The sequence below is a fragment of the Phoenix dactylifera genome, chromosome 4, assembly GCF_009389715.1.
Source record: "Phoenix dactylifera cultivar Barhee BC4 chromosome 4, palm_55x_up_171113_PBpolish2nd_filt_p, whole genome shotgun sequence".
NCBI classification, from domain to species: Eukaryota; Viridiplantae; Streptophyta; class Magnoliopsida; order Arecales; family Arecaceae; genus Phoenix; species Phoenix dactylifera.
In genome coordinates this window covers 8,092,297-8,116,571 of record NC_052395.1, presented here as the reverse complement: position 1 = coordinate 8,116,571, position 24,275 = coordinate 8,092,297, and the positions used below count along the sequence as shown (strand labels likewise).

The 24,275-nt window shown below is 49.0% G+C and overlaps 2 protein-coding genes across 3 annotated transcripts; both read left to right on the top strand.

The window, feature by feature from the left end:
* The first annotated feature begins 1,097 nt into the window (after nt 1-1,097).
* LOC103714195 lies at nt 1,098-23,853 on the top strand. Of its 2 annotated transcripts, none has more exons than XM_039125455.1 (8): nt 1,098-1,339; nt 1,445-1,505; nt 6,088-6,154; nt 6,254-6,315; nt 6,403-6,492; nt 6,596-6,717; nt 21,457-21,511; nt 22,916-23,823. In XM_039125455.1, the coding sequence occupies exons 3-8, from the start codon at nt 6,088-6,090 to the stop codon at nt 23,117-23,119; spliced, it is 600 nt and encodes a 199-aa protein (XP_038981383.1). In that variant the 5' UTR covers nt 1,098-1,339; nt 1,445-1,505; the 3' UTR covers nt 23,120-23,823. The 2 variants fall into 2 exon arrangements, with proteins under 2 accessions (XP_038981383.1, XP_026663121.1); XM_026807320.2 differs by lacking the exon at nt 1,445-1,505 and having other exon boundaries at nt 1,112-1,339; nt 22,916-23,127; nt 23,212-23,853.
* LOC120110448 lies at nt 10,330-12,343 on the top strand. Its single transcript, XM_039125454.1, has 2 exons — nt 10,330-10,926; nt 10,999-12,343. Exons 1-2 carry the CDS (start codon nt 10,879-10,881, stop codon nt 11,776-11,778), a joined length of 828 nt encoding a protein of 275 aa, XP_038981382.1. The 5' UTR covers nt 10,330-10,878; the 3' UTR covers nt 11,779-12,343.
* Nucleotides 23,854-24,275: the final 422 nt, after the last annotated feature.

The window sequence follows — 24,275 nt, the reverse complement described above, 5'->3', positions numbered from 1 at the left end:
AGTCAAACTGATGAAGGTTGTTACGCAAAAAGGTGGCCTCCATCAGATCTCAATAGTCACCTTGCATGTCATTAGTCAGAGAAAGTGCAGAGGTGAGAGACGAAATCGGAGGTTTCGATCCAAAAATTGGCGCGCCGAATCGCCTCCTTCTCTGCTTCCTTCTTCTTCGGCCCTGTAATCATATCCAGTATGGAATCCGTGCGAAGCCTCGACTTCTGAGTATTCCCTAGAGCAAGAAGAAAGGAGAGAAGTGAAAAAAGAAAATCCCGTGATAGATTTGCTGCTCGTAGCTTGTCTTCAAGAAGACCTGGTGGAGGGATGGCCGGCTAACTAACTCAGCCAAGAGTTTTGAATAGCGGAGAAAGGACACCATGAACCCTAGAAGAAGAGATGGAAGGAGAAGAAGCGCCTCAGAGAGACGCCATGGTCGAAGGGGACGACTATCTCGTTGGAGGCTGAGCGTTGTTCCATCGCCTCCCTTCCATGCTCTCCGTCGTCCAGGACGCCCTTGTTCCCATTGTAGAGCGATCGGACAGCCAGATCCTCATCGAGGACACCGTGCCCCCGGGCGGCTCGGACGCGTCTAGCCGGGGGCGTTGACGTTGGCCCCGGATGAAGAGGAGGTCTTGGAGCTACTGATTTGGACCGGACGAGATCGGCGACGCGGAAGGCCGCCGCGGAGCAACAGAAGCCGAGATGGGGACCAAAGAAAACAAGGGATCCATAAAAAGAAAAAAAAGGGCAATTTTTTTTTTTTTTTGCTAGGCCCTGATACCATGTTGAAAGAGGAGAACAAGAGAAGAAGATTGTATTTCTCTATTTAGTAACATCCATTAAGTTTGACAGATAAAATTTGGCAAAACTAATTAAGTTTGGCGCAATCAATCATATATCAATCAATGGTTCTACAATAATCCCAGCACAGAAAGTAACAAAGGGGAGTGTACCTGTTAAAAAAAGGGAGCGAATATCATACGGATCTCAAATTATATGAAATTAGCATCGGTAATTACTAGAGTCGGTGAATTATAGTTTTTGTGCATGTTACGTCCGCCGACTTCAGCCACCTATAGATAACTGCAATTTGCGAATGGCGATAGACATCTACTTTCTGCAAGCAAACGCGCGAGCGCGTGGGAGGGTTTTCTCGGCTCTTGAAGAGCCGTATTTTTTTGTTCTTTTTATTTTTTTGGCGGAGCTGCGAAAAATTTCGTTCCCCCTTCTTCCCTTCGCAGCCTTGGGAAACCTATCTCTTAGAGAAGCTGCGAGAACGTTTCCAGTACTTCTCTTCGAAACCCTACGTCGTTGAGCGAGAAGTTCTCTTTCTTCTGCGGATCCGGTGAGTTTTCTTCATCTATCGATCTATGCCCTTTTGTCCTTTATTTTTTCCGTATTTTTCTTGATTAATTTGAAGACATTCTTCTCCGATTCTATCTTTCTGTAGCTTCGATTGCTCTGATATATAACAAGCTTGCTTCTTCGAAGAATTTATTTGGAAGCCCTAGGTTTTGTTACTGACCCTCTCTCGGTTTTCCTTTTCATTATTTAGCGGTAGATCGATCAAGATCGCTGAGATTTTTGTTTTTTGAGCATGATTTTTTTAAGCGCTCAAAATTGGTATGCTGATTGATGGGCCCCTATGAGATTGATGTTCTAGGGTTTTGTATTTTAATTTTCTCAGAGCGTGGGATGGTTTCTTGTTAGTTTGTTTTTTTAATCCGTTTATTCTATTGGTTTGATGAAGGGATAAGATAAATATATATCTCAAATAAGGCTTTTCGAGGCGTTTTCAATTTTTTTTCCTTTTTTTTTTGTTTTCAAGATCACAGGACCAGATTATATTATGCTTTAGTCTTTTTGAAGAGTCAAATTTCCTTTTAGATTTTGCAGAGTATGCATGGCCCCACTTTCACTAGAAGACACGGATTCAGTAAATCATGAATCAATCAACCAGTCTTTGACCCATGTTCTTTGATTCAGAAGATAAGACCACTGTTTGAACTCGAACTATGAATGACGGAGTACCTTTTTCCCATTGCTTCAAAGGCTCGCAAGCCTTACTTGTACGACAGTCGCAAGCCAGCCATGTTCATTGTTAAGTGTATTGGAGAGTTAATCAGAATAATTTGGACGGATGGTGCTGAAAAACGTGTAGGCAGATTTGATTATTATTAGGATTCTGGCAAATAAATATGGTTTTATGTAGGGAGGCAAAAATTTAAACTAGTTAGCAATCGATTTCAGTAAAAAGGATGTGGTTTGATGTTGAGATTCAGAGTGATGCGGCTCTTTGACACTGACCGACTAGTTGTGTTTATGTTTTCCTTCAAAGATTGACGTTTTGCTCCATGCTCCTTGGAAGAGAGACAATTTTAGAGGTTGTTTGAATGGTGTTTAAAATGAATTACCCTGATAGTTTGATGGTAGAAGGCTTGGATGAAGATTATGGTGATGATGAACCATATATTCTATTTTTGCCACCATATGTTCTCAAATCCTGCTGATTTGCCAACAGTAGTGCTTCAGGGTCGTTTGGGGTGCTCTCATCTGTGAAGGAAAGTTTTCTTGGTACGCTATTCACGGTTAAGAAGATGTTGTTTCACTTAAACTGATAGGAAAAGCATGTTGACTACATGCTGCTTTAATAGATAATGGTATACTCAGATAACTATGGAGCACAATTTATGAAAAATTAAAAAAAATATCCCATATATTTGAGCATTTATTATATGCCATCCTTTTAATAGGCATCAATATGATTCTTTGAGCTACAAATATGAGTGTCTTGATATATACATAATTATAGTCAGGTGAAGTATGTTCAGGAAGGGTAAATATTGATTGAATATTTTTATAGTCCAACTGGCTTTGATTTATTAAGAGGGTAAAGGAAGGTACAAGATGGATATTGTGTTCTGTAGTTCTTTAGAATTCCCAATCAAGAAACCACTGTCAAGTGATGATTCTTATGAAACCATAGTTTTCATTAAGGTGCTTAAGCTTCTAAGGGAAAAAAGACCGTGTCTAGCAAAAGTTGGTTGGTTATATTGATATGCATGAGGCAAAGATCTTATGGATCCTAACCTGTCAGTGTAAACTCCTTTCTTTATGGAAAAACAAACATCAGTTAAATGCCAGTTCTTTAAAAAAAGCTCCCTTCTGTTTGAATCATCACTTTTTTCATTGTATTTGCTGTTTGGCATTTTGTTGGTCTAAGATTAGAATGTTCATTACATATTTCTTCTAGATCCTTTAAAGATAAGATAAAGTTAGTCTCAGTGAACAACATCTAATTGGTGCTATCTGCGGCTCTCAGTTTCTTACCGTCGTCCATATCTATAATATTAAAATAGATAAAATAAGGAGACGGTGTGGAGAGCAGAGGCATGGTTTTGTTATCCATTTTTGTTGTGAATACTGAATACACAATTATCTCATCTTTGGTCTCCAACTCCACACCTTGCTTCCAAGAAAGGGAGAAAAGGAAAGATATTTCGGAGCAGGAAAAGCTCCCAGAGATATGGCATAAAGCACTCTTCGAATAGAAGAATCCCTTGATCAATCTCTGCGTAAAAGTTTTGATGGAGACATTAGAGCCATTCATTTAGATGATCGTGCCACCAGAGCCACTTGCTTGCGTTCGCATCGGAGATTGACGTCATTGTGGATGGGAGATGATCTTGAGCCACCAAATTGACTTGATCAAACAAAAACAAAAACAAAAATGCCAAAAATAAAATGACGACCCAATCCGGGGTCCGACTCAATCTGGTGGCTCTGATGTCCTCATCAACTCCTTCCAAGTGGAAAAAACTCGATTTTTTCGAGTGCGGATTTGGCCGGCTATCGTACTACTCCAGGAGATCAGGGTCAAGGCGCTGCAACTTGGCTCTATCGTGAAGCAGACGACCAGAATCGTTCGCTCGAATCGGATTGGGGCGACGATCAAAGACATGACGCAGCAAGTAGGCTTGTCGAAAGCCGCGAATCGGGCTGGTTGTAGCAACTTGTGCGCCTTAGTGGCCTGTAGATGAAGAGGAGGGTCTGTGGATTGGGCTTTGAAGCAGTGGGCGGGCTTGATGAGTATATTGGGCCTGCAGGTGATGCGGTGGATCTTGGCATGGTGGGCTGGCTGATGAGACGGGGCAGGGTGCCCCAAAGGGCCCGACAAAGGGGTGGGCCAAGAGCGGGTGTTGTCGGGCCTGTTGGGCTCGAACTATTGATGTGAAGAGGGGTTTGTGGGGGTTTTGGTGTGTTGGCCCGAGGGCATGTTGAGGAGAGAAGTGGGAGGTGTGGGATATGTGGTGTGGTTTTTGCCCGATGAAAAAAAAATGGGGAATAGGGTGTCGGGTGAGATGCGGCCGAAAGGAGCAGCAGAGGGAGAGGAGATGAGGGAGAAGAGGGGAGGCGGAGGGGTAGTGGGCTCATGAGAGGGCTCGGAGTAGGCCTTGGAGGAGGAAGCAAGGAGGAGCAATGGCCGACGGGGCAGGGGGGAGAAGGCCGAAGATGCGGTGAAGTTTGGGCGGTGACGGCTCAGGTGGGGTGCTCGGCGGCCCCGCCACCATGGCGGAGGAAGACTCGTGGGGAGCGCCACCGCGCTCGAGGTCGCCGTGGAATCCGGCGACGGTGAGGTCTCGGCGGACGCGGTCGAGGTAGGCGGCGTTATCCGGCGTTGACCGGCAGAAATGTGCACGGCGGCGAGGGGTCATAGCAGGTACGTGGCGCCAAAGTGGTCTAAGGCAGGTGCGGGTGGGGATGGCTGGCGGCTTGTTGGCAGAGACGAAGGCGAGCAGGGAGCTGTCGGGGAAGATGGCAGCCGCAGGGCACTGGGGTGGCCGATCCACCACGGTCCGTCGCCAGTGATCCACCAGGGAGTCAATTTGGTCATTTGCTTTTAGTCAAGTTAATTTGGTCAATTATTTTGTTATTAAACAAGTCAATTGAGTTAGCTATTAAATCATGCAATTGGGTCGAGTGATTGAATCAATTTTGGTATGTAATCAATCAATTGACTTGGTCAATTGATTGAGGGTCCAAGTTTGGTATGCCGTCGATTGATTGACCTGATGTAAGGCCTATATAAAGGCCACCCCTCTCATGAATTAGGACATTGATGAATTGAATAAAACCTAGCCTCCTTTGCTTCTTTCTCCTCTTCTCTTCTCCTTTCTCCTCCTCTTCTCTTCTTCTCTCTCCTCTTCTCTTCTTCTCCGTTCTCCTCCTCTTTTCTTCTTCCTCTCCCTTCTCTCTTCTCTCTGTAGTGGTCCTCCATCAAGTTCCATCATGACCAATATTTATCTTATTGCCACCAGCATTTCCTCTTGTTTTTTCTGCTCATAGCCATTCCTGGACTCCCCTTGTTCCCCTCAAATCGCCATAGAACATTTGGTCAAATAATAAAATTTGACAACATCAATGATAATCATGTTGCCATGATAAGATCGTTGAGACAGGTACATTCCTGTTGATTGCCTTGTCTATGGCCTTTCCAGAGGAGGCCATAAAGGGGAGAGATAGCTAGAGGATGGGGACACGAAGAAAAGAGGCCCAATTACACTAATCCCAGATTGGCAAATCTGATTACTCCTGGGTGAGCAGGGTAAAGTGGCTGTATAGGGAAGAGAGCTAGGGGACAGGGATGTGAATAAGAGGGGCTCTGCATACTTCGATATGTGAACTCAATCTTCTTTGGAGGCTCACTAAAGTAAATTGGCTATGGGAAGAAAGAATAGAAATGGTATCTTGCATATAGAAAGATTCCATAGTACTTCATTTTATTTGTCTATGCAACCATACTAATTTTCTCTGAACACATAACTCTATTTCATTTTTCTTGATTGTTCTTAGTTGTTTAACCAACATGGCCAATGGATCCCATACATATTGTGTTGTATATTTTGTTTAGCATTTAAAACTCCTCTTTGGTCTCGCATGCTAATGATGCACAAATGTGCTTACTCTGCTTCTTCAAGCTGATTCTTAGGAGACTGCCAGTGATTGAAACAAATGCTTTTATTATTGTAATGCATTGTGCCTCTTGATCTTATTCAATACTGCTGGTAGTTATTCTTTTATTTGTAATTCCAGATGGCAGCTAAGCCACTAACAACAGAAGCAATTGCCCTTACTGAAAAGAAAATGGACATGGCTTTAGGTATGCTTGTTACTATCATCCATCTTGCATGAAATTGCGCAAGCTTCATAACAGACAAAAGGCTGACTTTGTGATCCCATGCCTTTATGCTGGTTGTAGATGATATCATAAAAATGTCAAAGACAAATAAGTCTAAAGGGAAAAGACCTCCAAGGCAGTCGGTGAGTGATTGGTTTTTCGAAGGGTTCTATTTGTGCTGGAGCTCTTCTGTCATAAAACTGTTGCAGCTAAAACTTTTGAATTTCTAGATCAAAAGCCGGGGTTTCCAGAATGGCAATGCTTCTCAGGGTAGCACTAAGGCTCGGCGATTCATGGATTCTAGATCATCAATTAGACAGGTAAATTAGATTAAAATATATTCTTGTCTCTCTTTTTTTTTTGATTTCCTTAAACCACTAACTCATGTTTGTTCTCTCCTTGTGATACATGTTGTGTTTTCAGGGTGTACTTGCACAGAGAAGGTCAAATTTCCATGGGAATCAGTTTCCTGTAACAACAGAGATTGCTAGGAAGGCTGCTATTATGCCAATTCGTAAAAGGGGAGTTAACTGGAACAGGCAAAGGTAATTATGTTTTGTACTCTTTCTGTATGCTACTTTCTAACATTTTCCTTTTCTTCTCATCATTATTCTTTTATCAACTTCTTGTTTGACCTGTATTTCTACAGGTAAAGAATGGTTCCTTTCTGTCAATTGTGGAAAGTCTTTCCACATGCATGCATTGAACTATTATGGTTGTTAGTGGAACATCCACATGTTAGATGGGTTCAACATACATGAGGCAGCTAGTTTATCTATGGGAAATCCCACTTCTCAGGATGCGAGATGAGATGTGTTCTGTTGTTGATTTTAGCTCTGAGAAATGGCACTTATCTTAGAATGCTTATGCTGATTCATTTTGGATGTATTTCATCTATATATTGAGGGTGCATGTGCTGGTTGACTATTGCCTGAATAAGTATGGTTGAGTAGCTGCTTTAGTTTAACGACTACCATAAGTGATGTCTGGTTTGCATACAGCCTATTCTTGCACAAATAGATGTGCATTTGGTATTTCACTAGTGAATCATAGATGATGGATTGGAATTTTGTGCATTCATCCTTTTCTGCATTTGGGAGTTAAGATATGTCATCAAGGACTTGATATCTCATCATCTCTCAGAAGGTATAGCCTTAAACCGAGCAGAACGGATTAAAAGGATTCATGTATCCGACCCAACTAATTTCGGATTAAGGCTTGGTTGAGTTCAGTTGGCCGATGGTTTCATCTATTGTCTTGGAAGGAAGCACTTGGATCCTAATACTTGAAGTATGGAATTTTGTTGCATAGATTTTTTTTTTCGCATTTTCTGAAGGGAAGGTATGTTGTGCATGGCATGCTTCTCTTACCTCTGCTTATCTCGGATTCTCAGATCTCTTACTGTTCTATAAGATTTGCTCCTGTCAGATATAACCAGTTTCTACATGTAGACCTCCATGGTGGTTAGACATTCTGCATCCATGGATTCTGCAACTTTAGTTTTATCTGAGGAGTTGAATCTCAGGATTTTTGTTGCATGTGTTTAATTTATCTGAATCTCATGAACTATTATTTATTAGTGTTGCTGGAAATGGGACCCGGGGGCCGCCGCGAAGCCGGGGAAGGAGGAGCTCCGCTGCTGCAGGGGGCGGACGACGGTGCGCCGGCCGGCTGCGTCCTCCACCGCAGGGGGCGTGGGAGCGTCCGAAGAGGGGTGGTGCGTCCAGTCCTGTCCTGTCCTGCAAAAAAGCCGGTGGCCGGGCTCCCCGGCGCCGGCCCTCCGATGCCTAAGTCAGAGGGGACAAGTATGTGGAGAGAGCAGGGAAGAGAGTATATGAGGAAGAAAGCAAGAACATTTGGATAAGATAAAGAAGAAGAAGAGGATGATGTCCTCTATTGCGTCTGTGCTTCCCTCGGCGGGTTCAGTCCCGGGGATCTGTTTCCGTTTTTGTTTCTTTTTCCCCCGGTCTAGGAGGGTTCTCTCCAGCTCCGGGTTTTTTCTCTTGCTTTTGGTCCCCTCCCCCTTTTCCCTCCAGGTTTCCTTTTATAGGAGGATTTTTGTTACCTGGGAGGTGACAGGAGGTTTGTCCTGTTTTGTAATAATTGGGCACCATGTGGCCCATTAATGGCGTAATGGAGAACGGGACCGGATCAGACCGGAATCAGGGAGTTGTCACGGTCGATCGGACCTGTTGGAGTGGTTGAACTGCCGGCTGCGGCGGGTCTGGGGTCCGTAGATGGTAAGTGCATTTATTACCGAATGAACCGGCGGTCAGGGAGAGCCATACGTTCTGATGGTTCAGTGATCCGGAGATCGTCTTGGGCCGTGTTCATTAAATGCCTGAGTGCATCGGAGACTTGAGGGAGTCTCATGCATTAATGGCAGGTCGTGCCGAACGCCTGAGGAGATCTTATGCCTTGATGGCTTGGAGATAGTGGCAGGTCGCGAGCCGTAGGAGTTGTCAAGTCCTTTGGACTTTAGGCGGAGGTTGATCATTTGGTCAGGGCATCGGCTCGGCGAGGGTGCCGAGCCGAGCTGATCGCCCAATGGGGCGCCCTGTGGCGGGGCTGCTTTGAGTACTCCTGGTCGGCGCCCTTTAGGCGAGCACCTTCTAGCAGAGCGCCTCGGCGCTGTCTTTGGTCGGCACTTTCTAACCGAGCAGCTTATTTTGGTTGGGCACCTCTTGGCGCGCACTCTGGTCGGCGCCTTCTACTCGAGCGCCTTCCTGGTCGGCATCCTTTGGCCGAGCAGCTTTCTGGTCGGCGCTCTTTGGCCGAGCGCCTTTCCGGTCGGCGCTCTCTAGCCGAGCGCCTCCGTGGCGGTATGACTTGGGGTTTTTCCCCCAACACTACCCCTCGACTTCCGAGTTCCAGTTGGCTACCAGCTGGAGCGTGGGAAGTAGCTTTAGTTGGGGCACTACGGATTCCGAAAATTTTAATTTGTTGCGCGTTTTGAATTATCGAGCGCTTTGAGGTGCCTTTAATAGGCGGCGTCTCTCTTTTCCCGAAGAGTCTCATTATTGGGGCACTTTTTGCGAAGCGTCCTCGCGTCGTGGGCTCATGATGGGGCCGCACGATCTTCGATTGCGGACGTCTTTCCGCACGATCCGATGGGGCGCTTCGATGTTCGAAGCGCTAGCCCTAATTAAATGCGTCGTTATGTCTTTTAGACCGACACGTGTTATCATCTAACCGGGACGCAGCGTTTTCTTCGCTGATCCGGGCCGTTGGGGAGGTCTATATAAACTCTCCCCCGGCCCCCTGTCCTCTTTCTATTGCTTTCTGCTTCCAGCTTCCTATTCTTCCAGTCTTCCTCAGACCGAAGTCCCTTTTCTCCGGCATCTTTCCCAGGTCCCCCTTCTTTTTGATTTCCCTCTCTTGTAATGGGTTCGTCGCCTAGCGAAGTAGTATCCACCATGAGTGTCCTGGAGGTCGAGATGACCGAAGAGTGGTTTTTCCCTCTTCACGGGTTCCGTTTGGAACCCGCCAGGCGAAGGGATCGGGTAACCGATCTTCCGGTAGGCTGGATCGGAGTGCACTCGGAGTCACTCTGGGCCGGCCTCCGATTTTCTCTTCACGGCTTTGTGAATGAGTTGCTGGCGGTATGCCAGTTGGTTCCGGCGCAGCTCACTCCAAACGCTTGGAGGGCAGTGATGGGTTTCCTGTCACTGTGTTTACTACAGGGGATTCCTACCTCTGTCAACGTCTTCCGGCGACTTTTTATTTTCAAGTCGAACCCGGGAGACGGGGAGTGGCTCTACATCGCCCTCCGGGTGGGTCGGCCACTTTTTCATGGTGCCCCCTCATCCATTCATGGTTGGAAGGAGAAATTCTTCTTCCTGGGTTCTGAACGGTCCTGGGGGTTTGACCCCAGGTGGAGGCCGGCCCAACTTAAATCCATCAACAGGCTCCCCCAGCTTTCTCCGCGTGAGCAGGAGATCTTCGATATCATCCGCAGCCTTGGGGACGGGATTTGGCTGAACGGCCTCATTAGCGAGGACGCCCTGGTGAACGTGGGCTTGAGCTCGGCACGTCCTCAGGGTAAGGATAGTTATAGCAACTTCTTATTTCCTTATTGTTCTAATGTTCTAATTTTGCTTATCTTTGCAGACATCGCAAAAATGGTGACCAAGAGCGAAGTCCTTTTCGCCCGCTTCCAGAAGAGGGCGGCCGAACTCTCAGGAGAACCGACCGAGCCGAGGAAGAAAGCAAAGACCTCGGCTAAGACCTCGACGAAGACCTCGACGACCACAGCAGTTGAGGCGCACGCCTCTCGCCCCGTGCGCCCTGAGGCTGGTCGGGGAGAGGGCGTGGGCTCTGGTGGAGCCACGACGGCACTTCCATGTCCGGTGCCGATTTCGCAAGTCCCTGGTCGGCGGGAAGCTCCAAATTCTGACCAGGGAGGGAGGACCTCAACAGATCTGGCACTCGCACGCCCCACCTCTACCACGCAGCGGTCCGGTCAGACGTCTACTCGACCCCAATTCCCCAGCTCTGAGCCGGGGAATAGCCAAGAAGCAACGGGGTTGGCCGCACCCAGGCCAGCTGAGGCTGGTCTGGCGGGTTCTTCGGGTCCTCAGGAGCGGGTGCCTTACGCTCCTGGATGGGCTGTTTTCGAGGGCGACTCGGCCCTCGATAATGCACAAGTGGCGCGCGAAGTTCTTCGGGTCGCGCTGCTCCCGGCCGACCAGGCCAAAATTCGGTCCATGAACTACGGCGAGTTCATGGACTCCGCTATTTGCTCTTCCATCCGAGTAAGTCAACTTTTATCTCTGTGCAAATTTGTGTTTCGGCTTAAAACTGTTTCTCACATGTCCCTCTTGCAGCGCCTCCACGAGACCGAGACGATGATTCACATCATCCAGGACTATCGGGACCGGGCCCGAAGGCATCAAAGGGGGCGCGAGGAGGCCGAAACAAAGTTCCTCGCGTCTGAGGCCGAGCAGAAAGTGCTTCAAGCGAAGCTAGGGGCGGCCGAAGACGAGGTTCGGACTCTGGTCGCCGAACTTGAAGAGGAGAAGGGCGCGCACTCTTTGACTATGTCTGAAGTGCGCGCCGCGGAGGCCCGCCGGACGGAGGCCGAATCGTCGCTCGCTATACGCGAGCAGGAGGTGGGGGAGGCTCGAATAAAGGTCCGAGATCTCGAGATCCGTCTACTTGACGTGCAATCTCTGCTCGCGGATCGCGAGAGAGAAATAAAGATTTTGGAGCGGAAGGCCGCCTACCACGAGGCTCGAGAGGAGGCCCGGGAGCAGGCCCAGGACGCCGTCAAGCTCTTCCGCGAATCGGAAGAGTTTCGCGACTTGATGGAAGAGGAAGGCGTCAATGGTCTCATCCAGGGCTTCAAGGACTTCCGCAATCAGTTGCGGCGACTTCTCCCAGATTTCGACCTTAGCCTGCTTCAACCAGGCGCTGGGGTCGAAAACCCAGAAGCGGAGGCGGAGGTAGAGGTTCCAACCTCTGGCGGGACCGACCAGGAGGATCAAGCTGAAGAAGGCGAGATCGCTCTCGAGGTCACCGAGGCAGCTCCCAAAGCCACCGTGGGGGCCTCGGCCGCAGAAGAGCCAACTATTCCTGAAGTCGCCGGGCCTGGGCCCTTGGTGTAGTTTTCCCCTTTTTCCTATCTTCCTTTTCTTTTTTGTAAGCCGGAGCGGCCTCTATACTTTGTTAAGGCCGGGTCCGAGCTCTTGTACTAGGCCTCCGGGCTTTTTGAAATGAATATTCATTTGTGTGGAAATTCGTCTATTGTAGTTTAAACAAGTTTCTCTGCTCGGATCTGTTTTAGGTTCCGAGGATATGGGCTCTAGGGCCTGAGCTTTTCCCGCCACAGGGTTGAGTTAGAGTTTGGCTTGCCGAGCTCCATTGCTCGGTTCTTCGACTAATGGTGTAGCAACGCTTGTGCTTATACAAGGGTTTGGGCTCGGAACGTTTTTCCGAGCCTAGTCCAGAATTCGACTAAGCCCTAGGGCGGTCGTTAGGACTTGGGACTTCTTAATGCGACGAATTTCAAATCCGGGCCTCGGGTTGCCGGGGCGAACCGGATTCTTTTCTTACAAATGGACTGCATACCCGTCAGCCCGTGACGGAAATTCACCGGACTTGCAACAATGTGTCGGTGTCATGAGCATCCAATAATGGGTAATGTAAAAACATTAAATAAATGGGTACTTTGTACCGTATGCGTCCTTGCGCCGAGGCGACTGAAGACGCTTCTCTGCTCGGACTCCGTTCTTCGAGGACGTCGGCAGAGAAATCCAATAATACGTAATGTAAAAACATTAAATAAATGGGTACCTTGTACCGTATGCGTCCTTGCGCCGAGGCGACTGAAGACGCTTCTCTGCTCGGACTCCGTTCTTCGAGGACGTCGGCAGAGAAATCCAATAATACGTAATGTAAAAACATTAAATAAATGGGTACCTTGTACCGTATGCGTCCTTGCGCCGAGGCGACTGAAGACGCTTCTCTGCTCGGACTCCGTTCTTCGAGGACGTCGGCAGAGAAATCCAATAATACGTAATGTAAAAACATTAAATAAATGGGTACCTTGTACCGTATGCGTCCTTGCGCCGAGGCGACTGAAGACGCTTCTCTGCTCGGACTCCGTTCTTCGAGGACGTCGGCAGAGAAATCCATCGATGAAGGGACGAGCCGAGCTCATTGGTTGAAGCTGGTAAAGAATGAGCCGTGCTCGTTTGGCCAATAAAGACAACATCCAAACATATCGGGGCATCCCGATGAACCGGGGCGTGTCGACGTCTCGAGGCATCCCGGCCGAGGTCGGGGGAGGAGCACGAGCCGAGCTCAACAATCGATGGAGCACGAGCCGAGCTCGTCCGGTCAGAGAGGACCGCTACTCAATAGTCGATGGAGCACGAGCCGAGCTCGTCCGGTCAGAGGACCGCTACTCAATAGTCGATGGAGCACGAGCCGAGCTCGTCCGGTCAGAGAGGACCGCTACTCAATAGTCGATGGAGCACGAGCCGAGCTCGTCCGGTCAGAGAGGACCGCTACTCAATAGTCGATGGGGCACGAGCCGAGCTCGTCCGGTCAGAGAGGACCGCTACTCAATAGTCGATGGAGCACGAGCCGAGCTCGTCCGGTCAGAGAGGACCGCTACTCAATAGTCGATGGGGCACGAGCCGAGCTCGTCCGGTCAGAGGACCGCTACTCAATAGTCGATGGAGCACGAGCCGAGCTCGTCCGGTCAGAGAGGACCGCTACTCAATAGTCGATGGAGCACGAGCCGAGCTCGTCCGGTCAGAGAGGACCGCTACTCAATAGTCGATGGAGCACGAGCCGAGCTCGTCCGGTCAGAGAGGACCGCTACTCATGTCTCGACGCCTCGAGCTTCCCGGTAACCGGGGCGTCCCGACGCCTCGGGGCATCCTGACCGTGGCCAGGGTAGGAGAACGAGCCAAGCTCGCTGATGGAGAGCGCACCATAAACTCATGGACATCTTCAGGGAGTCCACGCAGGTACTCCATCCCGAGGTATCAGGGCATCCCAACCGTGGTTAGGGAAGAAGAATAAACCTGATGCCATGGGATAATCAAGAAAATTGGTGAGCTCGGAATAAGTCCGCAAACCATCAGTTTATCGTGAAATGAAATTCATAGAGTGAAATTCATAGAATGGAATTTAACGGTTGAATAATGAGGGACCCCTTAGGGTTCTACTGGTGGTACATGCGGAGATTTTCAGAGCTCCAGCTCCGCGGAATGGGAGTCCCATTTAGAGACTCCAATTGATAAGTTCCGGGTCGGCGAATGCGCGTGACTCGGTATGGTCCCTCCCAATTCGGGGCCAGCTTCCCTCGCTCAGTTGGTTGGGAGGTTTCAGCTCTTCTTAGGACAAGGTCCCCTGGTCTGAAAGATTTGACTTTGACCCTGGCGTTGTAGTACTGAGCTGTCTTTTGTTGGTACCTCGCCATACGCACTCGGGCGACCTCCCTTGTTTCCTCGATCAGGTCGAGGTTGCCTCTGAGCTGCGAAGAGTTGGAGCTAGCATCGTGGTGCTCGACTCTTGGAGAGGGGAGCCCAATCTCTAGTGGAATGACGGCCTCCGTCCCATATGTCAGGTTGAAGGGAGTCTCGCCGGTGGGGACGCGGAACGTAGTCCGGTAAGCCCACAGGACATTGTATAGGTCTTCGACCCATTGTCCTTTGGATTTGCCGAGCCTGTTTTTGAGACCCTGCAAAATAGTACGATTTGTTACCTCGGTTTCTCCGTTCGTCTGAGGATGCGCGACCGAGGTGAAGCGGTGGTCAATGCCAAGCTCGGAGCAGAACTCTCTGAAATGGATGTTGTCGAACTGGCGACCGTTGTCAGAGATAAGGATGCGGGGGAGCCCAAATCTGCAGATGATGGATTTCCAAACGAAATCCCGCATCTTCTGCTCGGTGATCCGGGCGAGGGGCTCAGCTTCCACCCACTTAGTGAAGTAGTCGATGGAGACGACCAGGAACTTCCTTTGCCCGGTGGCCAGAGGAAATGGCCCGAGGATGTCAATTCCCCACTGGGCAAAAGGCCAAGGAGAGCTGATAGAAGTCAAAGGAGCCGAGGGCCGGCGCTGAACATTGGCGTTCCTTTGGCACCGGTCGCATCTTTGGACGAAATCCATAGCATCCTTCTGGAGTGTCGGCCAATAATATCCTTGGCGCAGAATTTTATGGGCCAAGGCTCGTCCTCCCAGATGGTTTCCACAAATTCCTTCGTGGACTTCGCGCAGGGCATAATTAGCTTCCGTTGGGCGAAGGCATCTGAGAAGGGGAGAGGTGAAGGATTTTCGATAGAGCTTTCCCTCGTATAGTATGTATCGGGTGGCGAGGCGCTTGATTCGGCGAGCCTCTCGTACATCAGCGGGGAGGGTTTCGTCTTGCAGATAGCTGATGAGTTCATCCATCCAGCTTGGCTCGAGCTCGGTGCAGAGGGTCTGCTCGGGCTCGTCTGTGCTGGGCTTTTGGAGATATTCCAGGACTGCCTCTTTGGGAAGCTCGCTCATGCGAGAGGACGCCAGCTTTGATAGCTGGTCGGCCCTGAGATTTTCCGACCTGGCAATATGTTGAATGTGGAAAGAGTCCAAGGTCGAGGCGAGATCCCGTACCTTCTGGAGATACTTCTGCATGGTCGGGTCTCTAGCTTCGAAGTCGCCCACAATTTGGTTGACGACGAGCTGAGAATCACTGAAGGCCTTCAAGTCCTTCACTCCTAGCTCTTTGGCTAGCTTAAGCCCGGCGACGAGCGCTTCATACTCCGCCATATTATTGGAAGCAGAAAACTCGAGGCGCAGGGCCTGCTCGGCGACCACCCCCTCCGGGCTGGTGAGAATAAATCCTGCTCCACTACCCCCCGAGTTTGAAGAGCCATCGACATGTAGAGTCCATGTCAAACTTGGGGTCTGTTCCAACGGTGGCTCAGGTTCAGGCTCGACCTCATCTGGTATGGTGCACTCGGCTATAAAGTCTGCGAGTGCTTGTGCTTTGATCGCCGGTCTGGGCCGGTACTCAATGTCGAACTCCCCAAGCTCAATGGCCCATTTAGTGATCCGACCCGCACGATCTGATCTCTGCAGGATCTGCTTGATCGGCTGGTCAGTCAGCACAGCCACTGTGTGAGCTTGGAAGTAGGGTCGGAGCCTCCGAGCTGAGATGACCAAAGCGTAGGCGGTCTTCTCAAGTTTGGAGTATCGGGTCTCAGCATCCCCTAAGACCCGGCTGGTGTAGTACACCGGTTTCTGAAGTTTCCCCTCCTCTCGGACCAGGACCGAGCTTACTGCTACAGGGGAGACAGCTAAATACAAGTAGAGGAGCTCACCCTGTTGAGGCTTCGTGAGTAGGGGAGGGGAAGCCAGCAAGTGCTTGAGCTCTTCAAAAGATTGCTGGCACTCGCCCGACCACAAAAAGTTCTTCGGCTTCTTGAGGGCTGCAAAGAATGGAAGACAGCGCTCGACTGAGCGGGAGATAAACCTCCCGAGGGCTGCCACTCGGCCCGTGAGCCGCTGTACCTCCTTGACCGTCCTGGGAGGCGTCATCCTTTGGAGGGCTCGGATCTTCTCTGGATTGGCCTCGATTCCTCGTTGTGTAATGATGAAGCCGAGGAATTTGCCGGAGGTGACCCCGAATGCACATTTAGCTGGGTTGAGCTTCATCTGGTACTTTCGGAGTGTGGAGAATGCTTCATTGAGGTCGGCTATGTGGTCTTGCGCCGCCTTGCTTTTCACCAGCATATCATCCACGTAGACCTCCATGTTTCGGCCTATTTGGTCTTTGAAGATCCGGCTGACCAGCCTTTGATAAGTCGCCCCGGCATTTTTTAGACCGAATGGCATCACTTTGTAGCAGTAGGTTCCCCCGTCGGTGATGAAGGCTGTTTTTTCCTCGTCTTCTGGCGCCATGCGGATCTGGTTATATCCGGAAAAGGCGTCCATGAATGCCAGCAGCTCGTGACCCGAGGTGGAGTCCACGAGCTGGTCAATGCTGGGAAGTGGAAAGCTGTCCTTCGGGCAGGCTTTATTCAGGTCGGTGTAGTCCACGCACATACGCCACTTTCCGCTAGCTTTTTTGACGAGGACCACATTGGCGAGCCATTCCGGGTAGGATATCTCCCGGATGAAACCGGCTTCAAGGAGCTTGCCGACCTCCTCGGCCGCTGCTCGTTGTCGTTCAGGGGCGGCGCCTCGCTTCTTTTGCCCCACGGGCTTGCAGGTCGGCTTCACTTGAAGCCGGTGGACCATGACCTCCGGGTCTATCCCCGGCATATCTACAGGCGACCAGGCGAAGACATCCATATTGTCCCGTAGGAAGTCGACGAGGCGACTCCTCTCGTTTTCGCCAAGGCCAGAGCCGATCTGCACGGTTAGCTCGGGAAAGTTCTCTCGTAAGGGAACTTGAATTAACAACTCACCAGGCTCTACCCGCTCTTTCTGGGGGTTGACCCGTGCCTCCATAACTTCAGTTGAGGGCTGGTCAGTCGTTGGGGCGGGCACCTCGGCTGGTCGTCTTGCCTCGTGGGTCGCTAGGTAGCATCGCCTTGCCATCATTTGGTCCCCTCGGACTTCACCGACTCCCTGGCTGGTGGGGAATCGCATCAGCAGGTGGTGAGTTGAGACCGCTGCTCGGAGGGCGTTGAGTCCTGGCCTTCCAAGGATGGCGTTGTAAACCGAGGGCAGGCGTATCACAAAGAAGCTCATACCCACGGTACTTTCACGAGGGGCGAGCCCGGCTGTGACCAGAAGGTCGATCTCGCCCTCTACTGGGACTGAATCCCCAGTGAATCCAACTAGCGGAGCATTCATCCTCCGTAGCTGTTCTTTTGTCATCCCCATTTTACAATAAGCATCAAAATACAAAACATTCGCCGAACTTCCATTATCAACCAGGATGCGTTTTACATCAAATTTATTTATGATCATGGAGATGACCATGGCATCATCATGGGGAGTTTCGACTCCCTCTAGATCGTCATCTGAGAAGGAGATGGCTTCAGAGGTGCGCGGGCGCTTCGAGGAGGCTCCTTCCCCTGAGGCTTCCCCAGCCGAGGTCCTTCCTCGGATAGTGTTGATGACGCCGGCGATGGGCCTGTTGGCATTAGAACCTTCAGGCTGTGCTGCTCCTTCGGCTGGCTTCTTTCCTTCACGCCGGCCTTGTACAAACCGATCGAGCACCCCTCGGCGAATGAGTGCTTCGATCTCATTTCGGAGCTGATAACAATCCTCGGTATCATGGCCGTGATCCCGGTGAAAACGGCAGTACTTCCGGAGATCACGCCGGATTCTGGTGTCTGGCTTTGGAGGGGGGAGCCGGATGCAATCCCGACTCTCAATCTCCATGAGGATTTCAGCCCGAGGAGCATTGAGGGGAGTATACTCTTCATACCTCCCTTCAGGTGCACGGGCCTGCAGTGGGAACCTCGGGCGGAGTGACCTCTGCTGCGGCGGTTCTCTCAACCGGGGTGGACTTTTCGGGCGGGGCGGATTCTTAGCTCGTCGTGGAGACGGGCTTCTGGGTCGGCTGCGTTCCTCACGGCGCCTCTTCTTGGGGTTCTGCTTGGTCCCGCCCCGCCTGACGGCCACGGCTTCCTCAGCCTTGGCATACTTCCGGGCTCGAGCGAACATTTCTGTAAGATCCGCTGGGAAATTCTTCTCAATCGAGAAGAGGAATCTGTAGGACCGGGCTCCAGTCTTCAGCGCCGACATGGCGATTGACTGGTCAAGCTCCCGGACTTCCCATGTTGCGGCGGTGAACCGGTCCAAGTATTCCTTGAAGGATTCTCCCTCCTTTTGTTTGATATCAAGGAGGGAGTCAGATGTCCGCCGCTGGGGCTGGCTGGCGGCAAAGTTGCCAGCAAATTGTCTGCCGAGCTGCTCAAAGGAAGAGACAGTACTCGGCTTCAGCCCGGTAAACCAAAGCCGGGCTGGTCCTCGGAGTGTCGCCGGGAAAGCCTTGCACATCATGGCTTCCGAGGCTCCTTGTAGGGCCATTAAGACCCGGTAACTCTCCAGGTGGTCAAAGGGATCTGCCTTGCCGTTGTAAGGCTCCACCTGGGGCATCTTGAACCGGAGGGGAACCGGTTCATCTTCAATCTCCTGGGAGAAGGGCGACTTCGTATTGAACTCGAAGTCGCCGTTACGTCCCGATTTTCTCCCGTGGAGTGCCTGGATTTGGCGCTCCAGCTTTTCGACCTTCTTGTCGAGTTCATCATTCTGGAGGATCGCTACAGCGGTTCCTCCGGGTGCAGGTTGCCCTGGAACCGACTCAGCTTCTGAAGGCTGTGGCCAGCCTCCGTGATTTCTGACTGGGTGCTCTCTCCAGAGGGAGGCCTGGACTTGAAAGTCCTGACCTCGAAGAGGAAGCCCGCTTGTAGGGGGCTCCGGTTGAACTGGAGCCGGGGGAGGCGGTGCTGCTGGGATGCGCCTGGGTTGCAAACTTTGGACGGCGGTAGCCAACGCCTGCACTTGCTGCACCAGGGCATCAAATTGTTCCGGTTGAACTTGAGGTGCTGGCTCAACCGGGGGTGGTGAGTTCCGAACGGAACATTCTGGGCTTGGTGGAGGACGTCGAGAGGCGTTGGAAGCCCCTTTGCTTCTTAGCTTCATGGTAGCGAACTCGGGCCCTTCCTCTAGCGCCAACTGTTGCTGGAAATGGGACCCGGGGGCCGCCGCGAAGCCGGGGAAGGAGGAGCTCCGCTGCTGCAGGGGGCGGACGGCGGTGCGCCGGCCGGCTGCGTCCTCCACCGCAGGGGGCGTGGGAGCGTCCGAAGAGGGGTGGTGCGTCCAATCCTGTCCTGTCCTGCAAAAAAGCCGGTGGCCGGGCTCCCCGGCGCCGGCCCTCCGATGCTTAAGTCAGAGGGGACAAGTATGTGGAGAGAGCAGGGAAGAGAGTATATGAGGAAGAAAGTAAGAACATTTGGATAAGATAAAGAAGACGAAGAGGATGATGTCCTCTATTGCGTCTGTGCTTCCCCCGGCGGGTTCAGTCCCGGGGATCTGTTTCCGTTTTTGTTTCTTTTTCCCCCGGTCTAGGAGGGTTCTCTCCAGCTCCGGGTTTTTTCTCTTGCTTTTGGTCCCCTCCCCTTTTCCCTCCAGGTTTTCTTTTATAGGAGGATTTTTGTTACCTGGGAGGTGACAGGAGGTTTGTCCTGTTTTGTAATAATTGGGCACCATGTGGCCCATTAATGGCGTAATGGAGAACGGGACCGGATCAGACCGGAATCAGGGAATTGTCACGGTCGATCGGACCTGTTGGAGTGGTTGAACCGCCGGCTGCGGCGGGCCTGGGGTCCGTAGATGGTAAGTGCATTTATTACCGAATGAACCGGCGGTCAGGGAGAGCCATACGTTCTGATGGTTCAGTGATCCGGAGATCGTCTTGGGCCGTGTTCATTAAATGCCTGAGTGCATCGGAGACTTGAGGGAGTCTCATGCATTAATGGCAGGTCGTGCCGAACGCCTGAGGAGATCTTATGCCTTGATGGCTTGGAGATAGTGGCAGGTCGCGAGCCGTAGGAGTTGTCAAGTCCTTTGGACTTTAGGCGGAGGTTGATCATTTGGTCAGGGCATCGGCTCGGCGAGGGTGCCGAGCCGAGCTGATCGCCCAATGGGGCGCCCTGTGGCGGGGCTGCTTTGAGTACTCCTGGTCGGCGCCCTTTAGGCGAGCACCTTCTAGCAGAGCGCCTCGGCGCTGTCTTTGGTCGGCACTTTCTAACCGAGCAGCTTATTTTGGTTGGGCACCTCTTGGCGCGCACTCTGGTCGGCGCCTTCTACTCGAGCGCCTTCCTGGTCGGCATCCTTTGGCCGAGCAGCTTTCTGGTCGGCGCTCTTTGGCCGAGCGCCTTTCCGGTCGGCGCTCTCTGGCCGAGCGCCTCCGTGGCGGTATGACTTGGGGTTTTTCCCCCAACAATTAGCATCCTCGGAGCTGGAGGAGTTGATACTGGAAGTTCTTCGATGTTATACTTAAGTCCTTAGTTTCTAAAGGAGAGTGGATCTGCTGTCACTATACATAGACATGCAAATCCTTTTTGAGTCAATTTTGCCCCTGGTATCTTGAGCTACCTACCATGTTGAATGGTGGACAAATATGAAAATGATTTGTTCTTCTGAGTCACACTTGTAGGTGAAAGCCTACTTCAAAGATCATCAAATAGATGACAATGGATATTTCGGGTACAATGATTAGATTGCAGTTGTATTGTCCCTTCAAGTGCACCTAAACTACTGGCAGTTTTGATGCAGGCAAGGAGTCAAGGTAGTTTCGTAATTTGTTCTAGGAGTTCTTCATCGGTCTTTAATCTTTCTGTAACCTTTTGGTTTGCTGGGTTGTGCTACCAATGTTAATGAAATATGGTTTGGAGAGGAACCCTCAGACAATAGTTCGAAGTACTTTTGCAATGAATGATGGTGGACTTATCACTCATGGTACGGCATAATTATATGTATCTATTTGGCTGCCAATAAGATAGAACCTTGGATTCCTGGAAAACTTTCCATACCTCAATATTTATGAATAGCAACAAACTGCCGATTGTGGATGTAAATGAGCCTGACCATGTTGGCGATAGAGTATTGAGATTCTTGGCTGTTACATCTAGCGATTGGTTGTTTATACAATCCCTTATTAGAACTAGTTTTTAGATGATATGACAGTAAGTAAACCTCAGACTTTGTCTCTACAGGCAATGAGTAAATCTGCTTTTATGTTCACCCATTTTGTTACAGGTCTTTTGTAAGCAGCGTTGTTGAATTTGCTGATTTTTTTTTCTATTACTAACAGTTGTTTGCTATGCAGAGTTGCAGTCGCAACAGTACAAAGGAAGTCAGCTGATGGTAGCTTTGCTGGAAAGGTAAACCCGAATTTCCAATTACCTTCAATAAAATAATATGTGCAATTGATGATCCTGTTTCGCTTTCGAAGTCTGATCTGTGTTTGGTAATATGGTTGAATGATGCATGTAATAACTCTTCACCAACAGGCTAGTTCCAGTCACATCTAATGATTGACATAAGAGCAGACATTGTGCCTGTCTTTATCCTTGTATTTCATGGTAACATTAATATTATAATAGTTGTGACTTGTGAGGAAGATTCGAAACTTTGGTGATTTCTGAAGGCTGAAACTGACCAGTTTTTGGTGGTTTTGGCCAGCCAAAACTGTCTGGAATTAGATATGGATTCTTTTTGAAAGTTTTTGTTTGTGGTATTTACTATTTCATAATATTGAGATTATTTCTTGAGTTCTTTATGCATATAGAGTAGTATCGATATTCTGAAAGTTTCCTTCTTTTTTCAAGTAAAAGGGGCAATAGATGATAAACATAATCTTGATGGACAAAGGCCTCCAGAAGGGCCTTATTATAATCAACTAATTCCAATAACTAAATATAAGATGTTGCCATTCATGTCATACAAATACAACATTCTAAACTACATGCATTTTGTTAAATAGTCACTTGACCTAAAAATATGATGAAGTAATGCTCAAATTCAATATACTTGTGAATTCCACTTAGGTTAAAATTGTAAATAGAAAGATTTGAATTCCCTAGACACTGAAAAGCTTCACAAGTTGCTTAATAAAGTGAACTTTCAAAGAATTGAAGTGCAAAAATTTTATAATTTGTGTTCACAGTAAAAGCTTAAAACAGTTGCCAATACTCTTTTGTAAGTGTTTTATATAATAACTTTTTTTCATCTCTTTTTTCTTTTCCCCTTTTTTTCATTTTTAGGATTTTTCCTGATTTTTTTGTGTAAAATTTCGAAACTTAAAGTTAAACTATGAAAACTGCTAAAACAAAAAAAAAAAAAGCTCAATTGAAATTGTAAAAGTAACCAAATTTTTGAACTTAGATTTCGCTGTGATTATGTTTTGCAATTGTTCTATGATTCTCTTTGAACTACCAACTTGAAAAGTGATTTAATTAATCTGAAAGTAAGATGGTAATTTGTTTTCAGGTATTTTTGGAACCTGGACATTGCCTAAAATTTTAATTATTTTACATATTTTTCCTCTACAAACACTAGGCCTGCTGTAAAATGTGATGTTTCATCGTGGTGTATGTGTAAAAATGATATCCTCTTCTAGATTTTCTAACTTGTTCCTTGCAAAATTTGATAAGTATAGATAGTGGAAATAGTCTTTCAGTTTCTGATTCTCTTTGCTGTTTTGCTTCCATCCATGACTGATCTGAATGGAAGTTAGAGTTGTCTTTACCTGATGGTCCATGGATTCTTCTAAACCACATATGCAGAATAAGGTGGTTTCCAAGCAGAGGCCCCAGACCTTGGATGCACTCTTTGCAAATATGAAAGAGCAGAGGATGATGGCGATGTCCCAGCAGACAATGAATGGTAATGGCAGTCAGACTGCTCCAAGGCATCGTGCCCAGCGGCGGGGCAGGGGTGGAGCTCCACCTGGTGATACTGGCCGCCGGTTTGGAAACTATGTCAAATGAAAGCAATGGTATTGCCTCGTATAGGTTCATGTCTCTCCTGTTTCCATCGTATCCTTCTTAGTGATGCATCTATTATGTTATCCTTTGAAAAGGTTCTGTTGGTTGCATGGAAGAAGAGTGGAAGGGCCACTGTCATTCCCCCTGTATTTGCATCTTCTGCAACTTTTAGCTGCTTGAGTATGCTGTGTAGTCCTTTGTTACGCTTTAGAAATTGTCAATGAGATTGCCTTGTATGAATCTTGATGGAGATTTGTAATTAATGGATCAGAATGATTGGTTCTTGTTGGTCCCCTTCAGCTGCTGGTGCTATTTCCAGGAGCCGGGTGGTAGTGGTAGTAATACTTGGGGAGAAGCTGCATCAGCTGGAACTATAATTGTTTGGATCTTATTCTGGAATTGCATTGTATTGGGGTTTCTTGGAGGAGCTCTAATGATGGTTGAGAAGTAAATTTCAATGGTGTGTGAAGCTATTTTAGGGTCTCTAGACTGTTTTTAAAGCACAAGTGGCATATTCCTAGTTGGTACTCGGCCGGCATATCGGAGCAGCAGATGAAGCTAAATAATTGAGATCATAATGTTGGAAGCTCCACTCTTGAAGTGTAAGGATTGTTGCCAGCTGATAGTGGTTTCAGAGTGGTACAATTCTTCAATTAAGTTGATTTCTGTTGGTAAATAATCTGTAATTACTTGAACGATGTTTCTTCCTTCGTGATGGACATCTTTTTCTGTGTTTAGGGCCTGGAATCTGGTGTTGATTTAGCGATTTCGGGATGGTGGGTAAGACGTCGTGTGCTCTTCACTAATATGTTCATTGACAGGCTATGCTTGTGGATTACAAGTTCCTGAGGTGTCTTTCCCAGTTACTTGTCTTTCCGTGACTGCCGGGGTTGCTGATGGTGCATTTAATGAACAAAGGAATCATCAGCGCCATAACTGCCAATAAACGAGAAGAGTTGTAAAATTTTGTGACCTGTGGCTATCTTTGCATTTGCAGCTCTCTCAATTGTTTATGTTTTTTGTTGGCTTTCTCGATGTTGGGAGATAGGTTCCATTCTCAGGGTCTACGGTTCGGCAGCGATTTGCAGGGCAACCGGATCTGGGTAATCCAGTAGAAAATCCTATCTCATCTTATTAGAGTCGTGGATTCCCCCAACTC

Excerpts from the sequence above, each read along its gene's own strand:
- LOC103714195 (XM_026807320.2), top strand. The coding sequence starts at position 6,088 with ATGGCAGCTAAGCCACTAACAACAGAAGCAATTGCCCTTACTGAAAAG. Across the intron at positions 6,316-6,402 it reads AAAGACCTCCAAGGCAGTCG|ATCAAAAGCCGGGGTTTCCA; the intron begins GTGAGTGATTGG and ends TTGAATTTCTAG. Across the intron at positions 6,718-21,456 it reads GTTAACTGGAACAGGCAAAG|AGTTGCAGTCGCAACAGTAC; the intron begins GTAATTATGTTT and ends TTTGCTATGCAG.
- LOC120110448 (XM_039125454.1), top strand. The coding sequence starts at position 10,879 with ATGAACTACGGCGAGTTCATGGACTCCGCTATTTGCTCTTCCATCCGA. Across the intron at positions 10,927-10,998 it reads CTATTTGCTCTTCCATCCGA|CGCCTCCACGAGACCGAGAC; the intron begins GTAAGTCAACTT and ends TCCCTCTTGCAG.